The sequence below is a fragment of the Dermacentor albipictus genome, chromosome 7 (genome assembly GCF_038994185.2).
Source record: "Dermacentor albipictus isolate Rhodes 1998 colony chromosome 7, USDA_Dalb.pri_finalv2, whole genome shotgun sequence".
Lineage (NCBI taxonomy): Eukaryota > Metazoa > Arthropoda > Arachnida > Ixodida > Ixodidae > Dermacentor > Dermacentor albipictus.
In genome coordinates this window covers 27,007,228-27,026,600 of record NC_091827.1, presented here as the reverse complement: position 1 = coordinate 27,026,600, position 19,373 = coordinate 27,007,228, and the positions used below count along the sequence as shown (strand labels likewise).

The 19,373-nt window shown below is 47.3% G+C and overlaps 1 protein-coding gene across 2 annotated transcripts in view; it reads left to right on the top strand.

The window, feature by feature from the left end:
- The first annotated feature begins 3,723 nt into the window (after positions 1-3,723).
- LOC135919291 (cell division control protein 42 homolog) overlaps positions 3,724-19,373 on the top strand; it is a 142,066-nt gene continuing 126,416 nt past the window's right edge. For both annotated transcript variants that reach the window (XR_010569934.2, XM_065453029.2), the window contains exon 1: positions 3,724-4,577. Coding sequence is in view for 1 of the 2 variants with exons in the window: in XM_065453029.2 (XP_065309101.2) it covers positions 4,346-4,577 (232 nt within the window). In the remaining variant the exon portion in view is untranslated. The remainder of the gene's footprint in view (positions 4,578-19,373) is intronic.

Genomic DNA, 19,373 nt, shown 5'->3' with positions numbered 1-19,373 from the left:
GGACACTAAAGTGAAAAATGATTTCTTCTGCATCAGCCAATTACCTTTCTACAACACCAGAAACACCATTCTTACAACGACAAGACGTTTGGTAAGGCAGAAAAAGCGCAAGAACGAAATACGGGTGGCGATGCCTACTTTGGTTCCCGCACCTGGGGGCTGTGACGTCTTGGATTTTGATGGAGTTTTCTAGGGCCTACTAATTATATACAGCGGTACAAATTGACTACGTTGTGTTCTAAGGGAACCAAGTATTAAACATGGCAAGTTTCGGGAACCTTTATTCAGCCAACGCGGCCCAAATGCGAAAACATACTTTGGAATCCCTGACGTCACGCTGACGTACAGGCGCTGGAGTGGGATACTTGGAACATCATTTTCTCATCTAATAATCAAACTATATTTTTGAAATGACTGCCTGCAGGGTTCTCAAACAATGCTTCATTAGTCTAAACTGATTTATTGTTTCGCTTTAGTGTCCCTTTAACCTCCTTTTATTCGGTCTCACAGCGGGTTGTCCAGACTATATATACTAGCATAACAATTTCAAAGCAAAGTGTCGAGGCATGCACTCTTAAGTCTACAGTCTCAGCCGACTAAAAGTTACGATTGATCTCTATAAAGCGTCAGTGTAGGTTCTCCACATTCTACTCAAAAACCCTCCCAGGAGGGACATAACTTTTATTTGGGTACCAGCCCATGAAGAAGTCCCAGGCAACGAAGTCGCTCATGAGCTCGCCCGAGCACTCTACCACCGGGCAACTCTAGAGCAGTCAGTTCCAGGGATAAAAGATAGCATGATCACGTACAGGGAAATTGTCGATCACTACAAAGCCGAAAGAAGAATCTTTCCGCCTCCGCATCGGTTTCTCTCTCTGGAGGACGCTCGCATTTGGCGACGCCTCCAGGGAAACAATTATACATCACCACATTGGATCTACTTAACACAGACGAGGGACTATAACGACGCCCTCTGCAAAATTTGTAAGCAAAAAGGTACGCTAGACCATATAATATGGGAGTGTGATGGCTCCCCAGGGGCCAAGGAAAACATTGTCAGAAGAGAAGCCTGGGAGGCCTTGCTCCAGAGCGAGGCTGAAGACGACCAGCTTCGAGCAATCCGCCTGGCCGTTGAGGCCGTGAAGACTCACCGTCCTCAACGCGCGGGGACTGCTTCGTCCTCCTCCCCTAGCTACGTGTAGGTTAAGAGGCGGGCACCCCAGCTCGGTGGAACAATAAAGTTTTCAATCAATCAATCAATTATGAGGTTCAATTCTTTCACTGTTCCACCTTTGATGTACGCCACCTTCTAGCAACAATATATCAACCTCCGGGATCGGTTTCTCGAGAAGGGCGTTTGGATCAGACTGCTTTCCTACTGTTATTCTGTATATTATTTGACACAGTCAACTACAAACCGGCTGAAGTAAGCGAAAATATGCATTTCAGATAAAATCCGGTAAGAATTATGCACTTTGTATTCGTTATCCCTCCCTCAACTAACTTTTATATGCACATTCTTTCTCATGATCAAAAATTTCAGTGTTCGGCGCAGTCATTACATAAAAATATTAAAATTTTGTGACCACACGTTGCTTCCTATTAAGAGGAAGTTTTAGCTCGGGCCCGACTCCGATGGGGTCTATTCAAACACACGTAAAACACAAAAGCGCTTTTCCGGGATAACCTCTGGACGGATTTTAATTAAATGTGTTGCATCTGAGAGAGAAAATTAAATTCTAGTCGCTATTGGAACTGGAATTTCGATTTAGGGCCTCAATTTTGTTAAACGAATTTTAAAGGATTCGCAAGTTCGAAAAACATAGGCGCACGAAGTTTATAGATTAATAGCTCTGCATCAAGAACAGATATCGCGGTTCCGTAAACAGAATCTATTAAACCGTTCAAAGCGGACAAATCTGATATGTCAATATATATCTTACGTGAATTTATTATGTTGTGTACAAGGATTGTGCAAAAGCTGTATTTCCACACTACTAAATTTTTTTTACGATTTATGTGTAACACATCAATTTTGTCCGCTTTAGATGTACTATTAGATGATATTCACTTAATTGTGATATCATTTTTCATTGCTGAGTTACACAGGTGTAAACTTGATAGTGTTGTTTTCTTAAAATTTTCAATTTTTGTTAGAGGTTGGATTGCGCAACTTTTTAACGAGACACACAGAAGAGAAACACACACCACAGGGCACTACTTGCAATTATCGTTTTATTCCCTTGTCAATGGAATATATACAGGAAGATACTAGGGGGCGGGGGGGGGCGGTAGCGACAAAAAACAAATAAAAAAACTAAAAAACTAAAAATGTTTTGAAAACATGGCTAATCGGAAATTTCGTATCAGGTTCCTTTTTTTGCGATGTCGAGGGCAGCAAAACGATCACATGACAAAGCCGGCTTGGCATTGGTAGATGGCCATGTTTTTGCCAAAACTCGAGCGCCTGGAATTCCACGCCCTCATACATGCCTGATACACAGACTGCGATTAGGCGTCGCCTTCACGCGCAAATATTTACACATTATTGGACGGACAGACTCCCCGGATTGTTCAGTGTGTGGCGCTGTAGAGACTATAGAACATGTGCTCGTGATGTGCCCTGAGTATGCGCGCGAAAGACTGACAATGGCAGATATATTGAGACATTTACACAATGGACCACTGTCGGAGGACCTCTTGCTAGGCGCATGGCCACAGAGTTGGCAGACGACAGAGACAATGCGTGCACTTTCACGTTAACTAGGTGACACGGGCCTGGACTCACGCCTGTGATACCAGATGTGTAATGTGTCCTTCACCTCGTTCCACCCATTATCATCCCCCACTGTGACCCTTTTTTCTTCCCCTCTTCTCCTTCCCTTACGTAGAGTAGCAGGCCAGATGCTCCCTTATCCGGCCGACCTCTCTACATTTTCGCATCATTAAAATACTCCTTCTTCGAGCGACTGGGAAGCCGAAAAACAAGCGGACGCGAAGTGTGGTGCGACCTTTCTCTCCGAATTCCAAAATGTTGTTACGCAACATCAAAGCCAGCCCACGCAGCCTCTTTGCAGACATTGCTAGATCCATATATGTTGCTTAGTTAGCCTTGTGCAGCATAGCAAGAACATCGGAGTTATTTACAGGCACTGCTTCCCGCACAGAGTAAGTTTGTACTCTACTGCGATTTCTTTTCAAAACACCCGCTTTCTACGTCACAAATCACGTGATCTTTTATTTAACACGACCTTTGTTTTGTAGTTTCTTCTTTGCCTCTATTCTCTAAACCTCGTCGCCCCAAATGTTTGTCTAAAAGCGCCTAGCAAAAAAGTGAGTGAAGTGGCGCCATCTTTGTTTCTAAAAGCAAATACAAAGCTTGCACGTGTAGTCTCTAGATGGCAGGGGGTTCGCAATTTGCTTCCTTTTCTTTTAGTTTCAGTTTCAGTTTATCATTCTTTAGATATAATGCATTGGTAAGAAACAATATACACACGGCAATATGTGAAAGAAATTGATAACAATCACTCGCCTAATTACAATAACAACGCAAACACATTTACTTGCATAACCGTGCTTTTAATTCTGACAGTGCGTTCCGAGTTTGGAAGGAAAAGACTATACCACCCTGGCCACACTGGGGCACTACGACAGCGCCAAAGATTTTACGGCGGCCACATCGCGCAACTTCGCGCAGCGGCAGCAGACGACAAAAAGACGGCAGCTGCTGTTCGAGCGCTGCGACAGCGGCTCCACTGGCTGCTCTCCCCAGTCGTCTGTTTTGACCGGCGCAGCAGGACTCGGTCGGCGAGTACGGCGGAGTGCTCCTTCTGCCCGCCTCTACGGTGGTCAAGTCACGTTCGCGTCCTTCCGGTCGTCGCCGGCGGTTTCCTGCTTCTACGCCACCGGACGGCACCCACACGTCCCCCCTCGACGATCCGGCGCGCTCGGCCGGTGTTGTCATGCGGCCCTTTCGCCGGCGCGCGTCGACATCGAAGCAGCAGCAGCAGCGGCTACGGCCGTCGTCTTCGGCGCCCCGAGGAGCGCCGTAGGCCTAACCGGAGCCACGGCCGTTTCGCCCGCCCCGGCGCTCGACAAGGTTCTCGCGTTGTTTTGGGCGGCCGATCGCGCGTGTCACTGCCTCGTCGGCGGCGGTGGTGCCCGCTCGAGCCGTGTTCTGTGCGTTCCCCGAGGAGTGTCAGTGGGCCGTGAGCGCGGCGTCCTCTGAATTGGTGTTTCTTTTTCGACCGGGGGCCGCCCGACCGCAATTGGCCGCGGCGGTTCGCCGCGTGCGGGGAGGAAGGAGGGACGCCGCCGTGCACACACACACAGGAAATTGGCCGCGATGCCTCCGCTGGCGCGAGACCAGCAGTCGGCGAGCTTGTTAACACCGGAGATGAAGGCGACGTTGGCCAACGGCGGGTCCGCGGCGGCCGGCGACGGTTCGAGCTGCGTCTGCTCCGTCAAGTGCGTTCTCGTGGGCGACGGGGCGGTGGGCAAGACCAGCCTCGTCGTCAGCTACACCACCAACGGCTACCCCACGGAGTACGTTCCCACGGCTTTCGACAACTACTCCGGTGAGTATTTCTTTCTTTTTTTTTTTTGGCTTTCGTGGTCGTCCTCGGAGGGCCGAAAAGAGAAGCTGCGACGAATCGCCGCTTCCTCGTGCTACGAACCCGTCGAATTCTATACGGGTGTTACTTGCGTGCACTTTTGTGCATGCATGCCGATCGCCTCCATCCACATCGCATGTAACGAAGACCGTTCGCGACGCCGGTGTGTAAATGTCGCTGTCACCGGACGCTTAATTTCGATTGGCTGACCTTATATGAAGAGATGATGTCGCCGCGTAAGTGCGGTAACGGCAGTGCCTTTTGTTTCCGTGGAGATATTTAGAGGCGTGGGAGAGAGACGCTGCAGCTTGCACGTAACGAACGGGTTCCTGCGTTGTATTTTTTTCTTTAACTGCGCAAACCGTTTGGACTTCTGCGATGACAGCTGTGTCGTTTTGCGACTGCATGTTCTGTGTTGTGTGTCCGCTTTAGTGCGAGACACACCTCGCCGCGTTGTGACAAAGCGTCAAGAAAAGCGGTCGACGGTTGTGCGACATGTTTCGTACAACCAGCGCCGTTTCCCAACGAATACTTTCATCTAAAGTGTCGGAAGATGCGCCGGCCTGGAGTGGTTTATCCCTCTTGAACCAAGACAAACATGTATACGTAAACAAACGTGTGACCCTTAATGTGTTTTCAGTTTGTCGTCCGAAATTCTAATGGCCTGCGCGGACGTTTATTCGTCGAGCGAATAACAAGGCACTGCCATTCGTTCGAGTAGAATTCACACATTTGCACCAGTGTTGAAAGGCTCCGTTGTGTTCGAAACGCCGGCGCTAGCGCGACAGATAAATCCGGTATAACGGTCGCGGATTTCTCGATGACGTCAGCGTCTGTTCTGCAACCTAATCGGCCCTGTGCTCCGAGCACTCAAGCACCTGTTGCCATTGTTCCCTCTCTACGCTTTTCGCCGGCGACTGTAGGTAATATGCCCCAGAAGCAGCGCTGACTAAGATGAAAGATTCGTTAGTTTCTGTCGTCGTTTATTCAGCTGTCATGCGGATTAGAGGTAGGCTTTATTGATTACGCTTCGTCTGTCTTTAGTGACCGAAATTCTCGAGCCATCACGTTTTCCTAAATAAGCATGACTAATTACGTGCATAATCGTCGCGTATAGCTACATTTATAACACGATATTCTGTTATATATACGATCAGTTTGCAAAGTGACAGCGCCTGCCGAAGTTGGGAAGAAGTTTATAAGCAGATCTACGAACTATCCCATCATTCAGTGCAAGCCTGATTTCCCTCTAGTAAATTTTTTTGTAAGAAACGCTGCGTCCCATATAGAACGGCGATTACAGAAAGGCTTGTAAACATCTTTCTTTTTGCGGTGATGTATTTTCAAACACCTGTGCGAACGGAAGTTCACTTTTTAATTAAATGTTTAATGACTGCGCAGACGCAGCGTTTGCGGAAGCAAAGAGCTTTCGACCCGCTTGGAGGTCATCGACACTTTGAGGCACAGAGAAATCAGATCGATCACCATGCTTTTCTTATTATTATTATTATTATTATTATTATTATTATTATTATTATTATTATTATTATTATTATTATTAACTTAGTATGAGAGAAAGCAAAAGTAAACATAAATAGGAAGACTTGAAAGATGCTGGACGAAACCTCAGGTTAAAATGTTTTCATAATACCTACCATTCCAAAACTGGAATCGATAAGGAGAAGTACATCCAAGCGCCGTCCTACATATCCCAAAGAAGGGACCACAGTCTCAAAGTAAAAGAATTTTCCTTTAAAGGTGACGTCTTCCGCTATTCATATTTTGTTAGATGTAAAGAGAGTGGAATGATCTTCCGCCTATAATTGCATCCATTGTCTCTAACGTTGATTTTTTATCGCGCTTTGTGTAATTAGTTTCTCTATTGGTCTCAAATATGATGCTTATTTTTATGCATCCCCTTGCTGTAATGCCTGCAAAGGCGAAGCAGGTATCAAATAAATAAATAAATAAATATTGTCTGGCAAATGCTGTTGCACATTGTGACACCATCCACCTGTCGAGCAGTCTGTATATCCACTCCGCTTTTGATCAGTCACGAAAATAAACTATCCAAGTAACGATCATATTTTTTTTTTCGGCAATGCATGATTCGTGGTGGCACACTTCATAAATTACGCAATTATCACCTATTATCACGTTAACCACCTCAAAATGTGGTTATAAACTGTTCAGTTAACCAATACACGCCACTGGCCCCTGCAGACATCGCGCGGGATATTCAGTTGTTTATCAATGTAAAATAAAAAACCTACAACGAATATTCAATAGGAAGACAAAATTTTCAGTTGCTATATTTATAAGGGATTGTCCGACTCAAAGAAGACTGTATGATTGCACTGGGCCAATCACGTTGGCTCATTTCCGCGACGTCAACCATGCTTGGAGTGCTTTTTTTTTTTTCGTTTTTAATGCGGAGTGTGTATGTTTGGAAATTTGCTCTCTTCCGTCAAGTCGGGAACTGTGCTTTGGAAAGCACAGGCGGATACAGGGACAGGGTGCAGCGCAATTTGGTACGCCGGGCTTGGTATACTGAAATCTTAAGCTCGGAATCTTAATCTTAACCCGGACATCCGTCCGCCTCATGGCCCCTTTGCGCGCTGTTATTCACTTCCACAACCCGATAAATTTTCGGGAGCAACAAAACCAGCGCATCTGTCCCCCCAAAACTATGCCGAACACGCAAGCGCACATGCCTGCTCGATCCAGCGGGCACAAATTAAATACCATAAGTAGCCAGGCATGGCATGCCAGCTGCGTCACCTCCGATACGCGTCTGCCGTAATGGGCGACGCAGCAACCGTGGAGTTTTTTGAACGAGCGGTCCCTCCCTTCGTGTGGTAAAAACGACAGCTGTTTCTTTCTCCAGAGTGGCTGCTCGATTGCTTTTGTTACACGGTCTGTGGAGCTTTAGTGGCCTGTTGACTGTGAGCAGGCTTAGCGGAGTTGCTAGGCCTTCTTTCGCCAGACGGCACGCTCTCTGGAGCTCTCGTGGCCTCTTGACTGCGAGCGGGCAGGCTTAGCGGAGCGCTAGGCCTTCTTTCGCCAGACGGCTGTTATTTTCATTCAGCCTTCGTTAACGGTCGATGTTACGCTCGTTAGTGTATATAGACCGTCGCTGACGGGGTCGTTAGCGAGCGCGTTTTGCGTGATACCATCGGCCGAGCCACGCTCTTCGACCGCTGCGTTGCGTAAGCACGCTGTGCCCTCGCAGCAGGACTTGTTACATCATTCTTTTGTTAGCCGTGACGATGTTTCTTTTTTTCTTCTTTACTTTTGTTAACACGTATGGAGGAGCAGCTGTAACTTTGCTACTTAGGGAATGCAATGCCACGGCGACTTTTCCGTTCGAGTGCTTTCCGATTAATTGCGAGCTTACGTGTATAGATGTTCTTGTTAGAGCCCTGCATTTGCTTTTTCTTGCATGTTGTTTTGCCTTCTTGATCCCAGGCTTTAACACACTATTTACGTACACGTTAGTAGAAAACAAGTACAGACTGCACCAGTCTGAAAGCTGACGCTCTGTTCGAACACCGATTTGTGCAAGTGTGCAATTAGCATTTTAGAGTGAAACCTCAGAATGAAACGTAGGTTGAAAAATCGTAGAACGAAACCTCAGATAACTTAATTTATTTCAACGCGGAAGTAAGAGTCGGCACTGCCTGCGTTAAGACTTGAATCTGGCGATCCCTTTTTTTTGTGTTCGCTCGTTCACCGCACTTACCGAGGTGTTGCATCTCAACAGAATCCCCCTCTGTTGAAGGCAACAAGGTATCAGCAGAAAGACAACGCATCTATTATTACGACTTTTTCGAAGGTCGCGGCATATAGCGAGTGGCTTTGCGTTGCGCTGCTAAGCCCGAGGTCGCGAGATCGAATCCCGGCCGCATTTCGCTGGGCTCGAAATGCAAAAACGCCCGCGTGCTTTGGGTGTATGTTAAAGAACCCCAGGTGGTCGAAATTGGTAACCCGGTGTCCCTCACTACGGCGTACCTCATGATCGTACTGTGGTTTTGGCACGCAAAACCCCAGAATATAATCTGATTTAATTTTTCTAAGGGCGTGTGCTGGTGTTACAACAGCATTAATGTATCGGTACAGTTTTAGTACAAAACGTCAGGCCGTATTGCACTACCGTGCACGCGTTCAATTATACCCTACTAAGCGAAGGGTATACATTGCATGTGCGCTGCAGTCTCATCTACATATAACAAAATGAACGGCGTAAAAAGAAAAGCATAGGCGTCTATGTTTGGGGCAGCTGAATAGAATAACAGGCGGCGTAAGCGAATATTACGAACTGCGTCATCATATTGTCCAGCTTCAGTATAGTCAAAGAGGCGCACAAAACCCACAATTCCAAGTGTCAATGCTCTCTAAGTCTTTAACTTTCTCTGCTCACCTCACAAAGAACAAAAATGATAATGCAGGGTTCAACAGACAGTGAAGCTAGGTTTAAATCGACGTGAGGTCGTCACCGTCCCTTTAACCTACACTTTAATATACCGGTATATATGGAAGTGGTGAAAATTAATCAATGTGAAGGACAGTTGACCTGCAGTTGACAGTTTACATTAATTATCTTGCCGCCGCCGGCGGGCTAGCAGCTACTTGACACTTACAGCGCAGCTGTAAAGCCCACGATAATTAAATCGCAAAAAGAACCACAGGCTGCGTGACCGCTGGTACGCCGTGTAGTCAGTTTGCGGCACTTGACAGTTGCATTTTTTGCATGCATACATACATACATACATACATACATACATACATACATACATACATACATACATACATACATACATACATACATACATACATACATACATACATACATACATACATACATACATACATACATACATACATACATACATACATACATACATACATACATACATACATACATACATACATACATACATACATACATACATACATACATACATACATACATACATACATACATACATACAGAGTTCCGAGGGCAAGAGTTTGTTCAAATGCAACTCCTGCTGTGCCTCCTGAGACAGTCTTGGCAAGAAATATGGGAGGCGAATAAGGGCTTTGCGAAAGCGAACGGGATGACTGGGCTTTCAAAAGGTTGACCTGCCCCCCGGATACGACGTATACCATGGGAATTCGATTCTCTCAAAACTGGCCTCTTAACCTCGTTGGCGTCGTGTTCAACTTACGTGCCTCGCTGCGTCATCCTTTCTTCCTGGCGGTACAATCGCGACACTTCAATTCCGCAGTCTATACAGGGGCTATACCGTAAAGTCTGTGGGAAATTGATTACAGCCTCCGAATTTAAAGGGAAGCTGAAGAGTCTGTCGAATTCAATAAGACGCTCATATACGGATGCGGGAACCTTATAAACCATGTCGGTAAAATTTGGGTTTTTTTTTTCAATTAGGAGCGACGTAATCGTCGATTGAAATTGCGCTGTAGCTCCGCCCCCCTTTGAGTGAGCGAGCGGAGCGGAGACCGGAAACCGCGGTGTTGTGACGTCAACTCTGCTTCGTTCCTTCGCAGCGTCCGCGACCGTGCCTGACCGCGCTTGTTTCTGCGTGCGTGCCATCGTGTATCTGCTTCGATCGACCCTGCATTCCTTTGTTGGTGCGTCTGCGTGTATGTAGAGTGGTAGTCAACGTGCGTGGTAGTCAACGTGAGTGGTAATCAACGTGAGTGGTAGTCAACGTGAGTGGTAGTCAACAGATGAAGGTCGCTACACGTACCGCATGAACCGGGAAGCTTTTCGCGCGTTTAAACCGTCTTTGTAGATTGCCGACAGCTTTGGACAGCGCACAAATGCCGACGATCGCATACCCGCTTACGTTCCACGAGGAGGCATGCAGGAACACAACACTACAGTTGTTTGACCGGAAACTAGCTCACTAGATCACCGAAAGATCGCCGAGATCACTAGATCGCTTTGGAAAAAACACACTCACTAAAGAGCATTTCCAACACGAGGAGATCACAAGGCTTTGCTTTCGTTCGCGTCTAAAGCACTGCTCGCACCAGCATCGTTTGCTTCTTCGAGAGGCCGGCTCTTCGCAATCGGCTCGTACATGTAGGGAGTAACGCCGAACTCCTCAGAAAGACGCAGTCTCTCTAAATTTTCCATTACCGTCTCAGAAAACAGCACCAAACTACCTGGCACCGCGCTTCATGTGTAGCGGCAGCGGTCGGCAGCGGCAGAGTTGACGTCACGACGCAGAGTTGACGTCACAGGCGGAAACGAGACGCACGAGCTGGGCGTGTCCGCTGCTGCACTTTTCGTCGAAATAAAATATATTTGCGCTTTCTTTCGCTCAATTTGGATACGACATTCGAATTCGGAGGGTTGAAAACCATTATGTACAGATGTTCACTCATTTTTTCTAGAAAACCTTTCAGCTTCCCTTTAAGCCTTCGCACTTTCTTTTTTTTAACCAATGTATGCATATAGACTACGTACGCAGTCTGCATGGCAGTTTATACGCCACGGTGGACCAAATCAAACATACGCGTTAATGAGTTTTGTCTACAAAAAAGTGGACGGACATTATGCGCGCAAATGGAGAAATGTTTACGAGAAGCCACACCTGTCGCCAAGATGTGTGCGGACTGTCTGTAAACTTTACGAATCCACTTATCTGAGGCACTGCCTTCCTATGGAACGCCAGGTCGTTTCGCTTTTAGTGCTGGCAAACTTTTGTTGCAGGCTGTTTGCAAGAGGTCAGAGAGGTGACACGTTGATTCAGAAACGTTCGGTCAGCAGTGATGTCTTACGTGCCGCTATTAAGTACGAGGCGCCCCTGCAGAGCTGTAGTACCCGTCAATGACGACCACGAAGGAAGCAGACGACAGCTCTTCAAGGCGACGACACAAAGGGTTGCGACGGTCCTTGTCCCCAAGGAATGTCGTTAAGTTTGAGGGATGGGGCGTGAGTACGCAGAGAGGCAGTGCAAACAGATATAAGTAGATGCTCTACCGCGGTGAAAAGAAAGAAAAGAAAAATGACCGTAAGTCTGAGTACGTCTGTAGGTGTCTACGAGGATTTTATTCGTGGAGATAAAAGGGTGTCCGCGCCTCGGCATAAAGAGCAGCGGCTCTTTCAGTGGGAATCGACTAAAAGGACTTGTTCTTTAAAGGAGTACTCACGCGTCGTTGAGTTGTAGGAGGTTTACCACTCGTATCCCACTTAACAGGTGCGAAAGTTTGGAAACACATGTTTCAATTGGACGTTAATGTTATCGTTTCGAAATGCCGGACCTGACGTCATCAACATAATGGCGGCGCCATGACAGGCAACAAACTTTGATGATGTCTGCAGAAAAGGCTGGGCGCGATGTCACTGCTGATTAAAAAAAGAATAAAAGGCGATGGTGCTGTGCGCGTTCCTTCGCGCTGCACTCACGTGCGGAAGAATACACACAGAGAGAGAGAGAGAGTCTAGTGACGTCATGAAGCATCCAACTCTTAATTACGTGCCGAAACTGGTTCGTAGAAAGGAGTTTTATGAAAAAAACATATTTAGGAAGCACTCAGCCTTACCTGCATATTTTTTGTGGGATTGGGGACGCTTGAAACTTCGGTTTAACGCAAAAAAATGGGACAAGTGGAGATTGCCTGAACGTCAGTATAGTGAGATTATACTTTCGATTACGCTTCTTCTTCTTTTTTCTTTTTGCTTTTTTCAGTTCATTCTCCAGTAAGTCTGTCTTTACTGCTCGGGTTTACCTTGTAATGCCCGAACACATTTCCACATCAAGGAAAACTGGAACTTAATTGTTCGCCTATATTTCTGCCCACGGATAGTACAAATTCGTACAAAAGAACAGTGAGGCGAAAATGTAAGCGAGTTATAACGTAATTGGTATAGTAATTAATAGTAAACTCGGACATTAATATAACCAACGCGCATATAACGAAGTAGATATAAAAACATTGTCGTTTATAAAATTGTGGGGCGAATATATGCTTATAACGAATATCGGATATAACAAAGTATGTTATCGTGTCAGATGCGACTGTTATAACAAGGTTCAACTGTTGCTGATTGTCCGAACTTCCCACAAGTAGAGCGTTCCTTCAGCATATAAAGAAAGTGCTATCACGGATGTCGCCTTAACCTTGGGGCCCGCGCATAAACCACCATATTGAAGCTTATCAAACTCAGGGTGACATATATACGATGCCCTGGGCATTACAGGGTTAAACACATGACGGCGGCTTTGCCGACAAGGACTTCGATAAGAAATTGACACGACTCGTACATGTAATGTGCGTCTGGACCGATAGGCGTGAGGAATGAAAACGTCCTTGTCCGCGGGGGACGTCTGCGACAGTCCATAAAAGAGTCACAAGGCGCTTTCGTACCACTCCGGACGCGGCGGACTCGCAAGTGGGTCACCGCGCGCCGCTTTTGTAAGCTGTGGGAGGGAAAAACAATAAGCGGGATTGATGGGCGCACTGACATGAGTGATGGCGCGGCGGTATAGGGGCGGCGTTCCTCCACCCGGCCACGAGGACGGCCCCGGGTTCGTCACCTTAAAATAGAGGCTGTTCTCAGAAGTACATAGTGCGAAAGTTACACAGCGTGCTCCTACTATCGTCCACCGAGATTTAAAGATATCCAAATGCGACTTGGCTGGACAGAGCCATAGTAGTGTTGTCTGCCATCGCTTGGAGATACTCAGATTATCTTGTTGCATCTACATATCATTTGAATGCGCCGTGAGCTTCGGTCTTCTGCTGTTGGCCGATATCGTCTGGTATCGTATCGTCTGCATGGAAGAATGAAATACTCCGTTCCTCTCGCTTTACGATGCAGTTTGCCTTCGACAAATGAGTAACGTGAAATCGGCGTCCACTGTACGTCGTCTGCTGTTGACTGATATCGTTTGCATTTAAGGCGTAGCTAAATGCGCAAAATGAACTCGGCGTCTGCTGTTCTATGATGTTGACTTATGCCGTCTCGTATCGTCTGCTACTCTGGACGGAAGAACAAAATTTATCCGTTCAAGCTGTCGAACCGACGCCAATTTCACTTGGAATTGAATGTCCGATCCATCCGCTTCGCTATACGTATACTATAAATTCTTGCACAGATTCCGCATTTTCGCAATGAAGTTTCCGTGCAATCTCACAAAAGCGCACTTTGTCGCTCAAGCTCTCTCCGTAACTTTCGCTTAAATAATTCTTTAGAACTGGGACTGATCGCGGAGTTTGCTCTAAGACTGTCTAAACTTCATGTCAGGCATACGCCTTTTTAAACACTATACTTTAGCATGAACTCACAGTAAGAATTATAATGATTTTTGAGAGTGAAGTCGCGACGCGCTGATTCCATCGCTTAAACAGCATGACGTCCACCACCAGCGTCCTACAAATATTACTGAGAAGCAATTTGGAGCATTCCGATGGGGAACGATTGCATTGCAAGAACACTAGCAATACTCTGTTTTGGTTCCTTCTTTAAGGATAATCTTAGGTGGTCGACATTGTGCTTCACACAGCGACGTATCTCCGGTAGCAACCCGCACTTTGCTTTGGAACAATGAACCAGCTAAACCACTGAGAAACCACATGGAGTTGATTCCAAACCTGCCATTTACTCATAACAGTAGATTTCAACTATGGAGCAGCTTTTCAAGTTAACAAAAAGCGTTATTGAAAGCAGGACGCTTTAACAACACGGAGAACCACGCACTGTTTCAACGTGTCAGTTGTGCGAGAAGAAAAGGAATTATCCGTTCATCTCCTGCCCGATGAGCTTGCGCCTTAGACAAATGCTAATATAAAATCGACTTCCGCTGTCGTCTGCTGTTCACTGATATCGTCTGGTATTGTTTGCGTAGAACAGGGGAAAAAATATAGAAAACCAACCCGGGTTGTGAGCCTGGTTTGGTCCCAGTGCAAATAAGTAGTTGCTGACAACGTAAGAATTACAAGCTTATATGTTCCTTGTCCAACTGAAACACAATTTGCACAGATAGGCCATCTGATTCGATTCGCTTATTCGCCTAACATCAAATGCTTTAGCGCGTTTAAAACAACTGTTTTTCTTTCCTTTTTTCCCTACAGATCGGTGTTGTGTGTCACTGATCACAGGGTGCAACCTAAACGTGTAGTGCAACCTTTATGGGTGATGGTGATATCGTCGCTGAGTCATAGCTAATGTTTTAGCTTCAGACAACTAGCTTTTATTTTGCGATTAGCCTAGCGCATACATTAGCAGAGCAGTGCATGCTCGGATCTATTTCAAAGGTAAAGGGCTTCTAGGTGGGAGCTTGTCTGTAATTCCTTTTTATGCTTACAAAGAGAGTTCCCGGAGGACTTCCGGTTAAGCCCTCTGGAACAACACAAGTTAAAATAGCCTATAGATTTAGAGAACTTTCCAGCTGGCACCAGTTCTGCTGACGCGTTGGAGCGTAATTCGAAAAGTGAATTTCAGTGTCAAGTTCAGCAGCAACAACAACAAAACAGAAGCCCACACATGACCTCTACACCTGGCTCACGTTCGTTACATCCGAACACATCAAGGATGTGAGCCTACAGTATATACTGTGCGTCAAAGTACTTATTTGTCTCTTGGCTAACTTTGACGGCCAAACATGCAGGACAGGAAGTTGCAGATCTGGGGTCCCTCCCCAACACACTGCTGCTGTCACACAGCGGGTAAAAAAACCAAGAAGTTCTGCAATTGTGCATGCATGGCCTCCGAGATCACTCCCGCGCACGAGTACCGCCCGTGGGGGTGATCTCGGAGGCCACTGTGCGCGAAACCGTCAAAAAAACAGGCGTCGCAGCTTTCCGGCCGGCACACGTTCTAGCTCGCACGCGCTTCCTACACTTCGGTATCTCGCGCGCTCGCGGTGGCGTGCCCCTGCCACATGCACGTGCGTTTCGCACCGTTCACGCGCCGCGCCGCGTCGTCTTGTCCGCAACGCGCTTGTGGGTCAAGTACGTGCCGAGAATACGCGGGCGTCTGAAAGGTTAGGTCGCGCGGACGGCCCGCACGTGTGTGTGTGTGTGTGCCAGGTGGGACGAGCCTATAGGCAACGGCGGGGCTTGTGAATATAAAGGCACTGGCGCGCTACAGACGTCGCAAAAAAGAAAGAAAGAAAGAAAGGAAGAAAGAAAGGAAGAAAGAAAACAGCATGTACGCGAGGGCGGTGTATACAAGAAGAAGAGAACTAACGGCGACGTGTTGTCGCGTTTCATTATACCGTCGCCGTGTATTGGGATGGCTGCGTCACCGGGTCGCGGAGGTGCTCTGGCTTCCCCCGTAGATATTTGCTGCATAGGTTTAGCTTCGCCGTAGATTTTGCGTATTTCTGATGCGAAAATTCGTAGAACTCTGGCGTGCGATAGTGTCTATACGGAGGTGGGAGGGATATATATATATATATATATATATATATAAAGAGAGAGAGTGTGTAGATCCTCGTTATAGTGAACCAACAGCTATAGTAAAGAGAAGCGGCCAGTCTCTACTGTACACTCGATAGCCATCGATGTGTTTTTTTTTTTTGTTTCGCTGCTATGGTAAACATGGCAATATAGTAATAAAGCGGACATATAACATAAGAAGAAAATTTAATTCTATCCGGAACCACGTGAATACTTGTGTCACGGAAAAGGAATGCGAAACTATTCTATGGGAAAAAAAAAACAAGGAACGAGAATTTGATTTCACTCAAATATAACCTCAACCAAGAATATACCGGGCTCGCAGCGTTAAAGAAAGGAAATGCGGGCAAGACAGATGACGGTTAGTGTTGTGGTACAAGGTAAACAAGCTCCACAGGGTGTAATTTTTTTTTAAAGAGTGTAGTCTACACTCTAAAAAACAAAATTACACGCTTTGAGTAGTATCTTTCCACACAACAATTTTCCACACGTGGAATTTCGTGGCACTAACTTCGTTCGCCAATGCTAAAATCAAGAGTGCAAAAACAACATAGGCGCAGAGACGTAAATGACTACCATGCATGCATAGACTCGCTGCTGGAGCCCAGCAGCGTCTATATTAGCAATGCGCTACTGAGATCGAGCGTTCGATCTCATTCATGGTCATGGCGGCTGCATGTCGATGGGAGACTAAATTCGAGAACGTTCGCGTATTGTGCCTTTTGAGGTGCAGGCTAAAGAACCAGGTGTACGGTACCGCCATGTGGTCAGAATTAATTCGGCGTCCCCCCGTGTCTCGTGGTTCTGGCACGTTTTCCAAAGGAGTCCATCCCCCTTTCCCCAAGCCTCCACACTTCTTTTTCGGTGTGTTAGGAGCCATGAAGCAGTTTATAAATTCGCATATAACTTTCTGATTCTGAAACGCTTCCCGCGAACTCGAGCAGAAGGCGCGTCTCAAAGCGCGGTTGAGGTGTCCTCTGCTGAGAGACAGTTACTGCGCTGCACTTTACCCCAACCTTTCCTTCCCTTCATCAAGAATCTCCTTCTCTCACCCTACACGTGACCGCATACTGAGTCACTATCGTGAAGTTTGGAGTCATATCTCTCTAAAGTCACGCAGCCGACGTCGGAGAAGGGGCAGCACGTGACCGACGACTTGGTAAACTGTGGGAACGGGCTAGTTGGCGATATATCCATATCTGGTTTGAACAGCGCGCAGAAGCAGACGATCGAAGCAGACGTCTTTCTGTCCGTCCTTCGTCTGCTTCTGCTTGCTCTGTTGAAACATGTCGGGCAGAGCTGCTGTTAACGGTGTTCTCGGGTGAACTTCGTGGCGATTATTCGCCCGGCTCTTAATTCTCACGCGTGATAACCGAGCTCGACCCGAACGCTCGCTTGTCTTTCGCCGCCATTTTTGGGCGACCGAGGCCTTCCGCGAGGCGCGGTCTTAACTATCTTTACGACACGGGCGTTCCTCGGAACAATCGAGAAGCAAACACTGACAACGTCGCAGCCTTGAAAGGACGGAACGCTTCCGCTTCGCCTGGGGTGTGTATGTAGCCACCGTCCTTGGGCACTTTTCTGCTTTCTTTTTCGCCTTCGGAGCACTCGAGCCCGACCCAGATGGCACTATAAACACCGAGGGTACTGATTGGGACGGCTTTATACTTATATTTGTCTCCGCTGCCGCATCTTCCTTTTATCGTCGGCATTGGCTACATGTACGAGAATACTTGGGGGGCAGCGCGAAAAAACGGGACGAAGACTACGGCGTACGATATATACGAGTATGACATATATGACGCGCTCATATCGTCTGCATGCGCCACACTTTAGCATATACATAGTATGCACGTACGTCATTTAATGATACTCCGCGACTTCTGGTTTACGGCGGCGCCATGTTGGAGAACCTATAGACCTATGCGCGCGCCTGTTGATAAGGTTCCCCAAGATGGCGAAAGGCAGCGGAAGCAGACGACAGCAGCGGATGTGACGTCACGTGCATACTATGTATAGCTATATACGCCTATACTTGCGGCACATTCGGGTGGTGGTGGCTTAAGAGCGCTCTGGTCGTGCTACAAAGCGGATTAAAGCCGGCGTTAAAGCTATAATGGGAGAATATAACCGGGTGTGGAAGTGATGATTAGCTAAACGACTTGCCATCGATGAAGCTCGCTTATGCTAGCAGCAACGCTTAGATGCTCCTTTACAAGTTCTTTGAATGCCATTAGATTCACTGACACGCGATGTTAGTTTATCGCTGTCCTGCGCTATATTCGTATATATGTATGCGTTCCTAACTTCATCGCACTACATAATCCATCTCGCTGCCAGCGTCGACCGCATTTCGCTGGTCACTCAACATCTCTGTCGTCTGCTATAAAGAAGGCCACCGGCCTGCCCATTCCTCATCCGCATCTCCACTTGAGATATAAGGTAGCAGTATCTAGCTACCTTACCTTCACCGCTGTCTCCCGTTCAACCTCTCATTTTCGGTTCCGACGTCGATCTCTGTTCTGCGTGGCCTTCGGTTTCCTTTAAGCGTATATTCGTTGACGCGAGTGCGTGCGAGGGAGCGGGGTGATTTAATTCTGTCAGCGAAAGACCGCTGACGAGAACGATGCCGTTGACAAGAGGCATTCGTGGACACCGGGGGCTTCTAAGGACGAGGGCGCGGCTCGACAAACTGGTGCCGGGGCCGACGACGATCGACGGCTTGTGCAAGAGCCGCCACGCGTCTTTGTTTTTTCCGTTTGCTTTTGTTTATTAGGCGCTGTTAATTCCCACCGGAATCCCGCCACAGCCTGTATATTCTTGCTGTTCGCCAGCCCAAGCGCGCACCCCTCTGTGGACGCGTGCCGCCCTTCGGGTCGCTTTTGTGTCGGCATGAATGCACAGCTTCTGGCGAGCTGCTGACCGACATTTCTCGTTCTCACCTTCCTCCCCCTCTCCTCCTTCTCTCTCTCCCTCTCTCTCTCTCTCTCAATCTCTATGTCTAAGCCGCCAAGAATGCGCCTCGACGGCCCAGCACGAGGGATTATGAGCCATTCGCCAGGCTGGATTAGATAAATGGCCTCTGGATGCTTGCCCGCAAAACTCGAAGAGGGGGGGGGGAGGAATTTCGCACTTCTCTTTCCTTTCGTGCTCGGTGGCATTTAAAGGCGTTCTGCGTCGTCGGGATCAGTGTCGTCTTACGTAAAGCTGGCCATTTGTGGGAGTTATACGTGGTATCGGTATATGGGATCGTTCTGAGAAGGCTTCTTCTCTCGGAAGACCTTAAATGTCCTTTGTGCGAGGATGAAACTTGTGTTTGTATGCATGCTTGCGTGGTGGAGA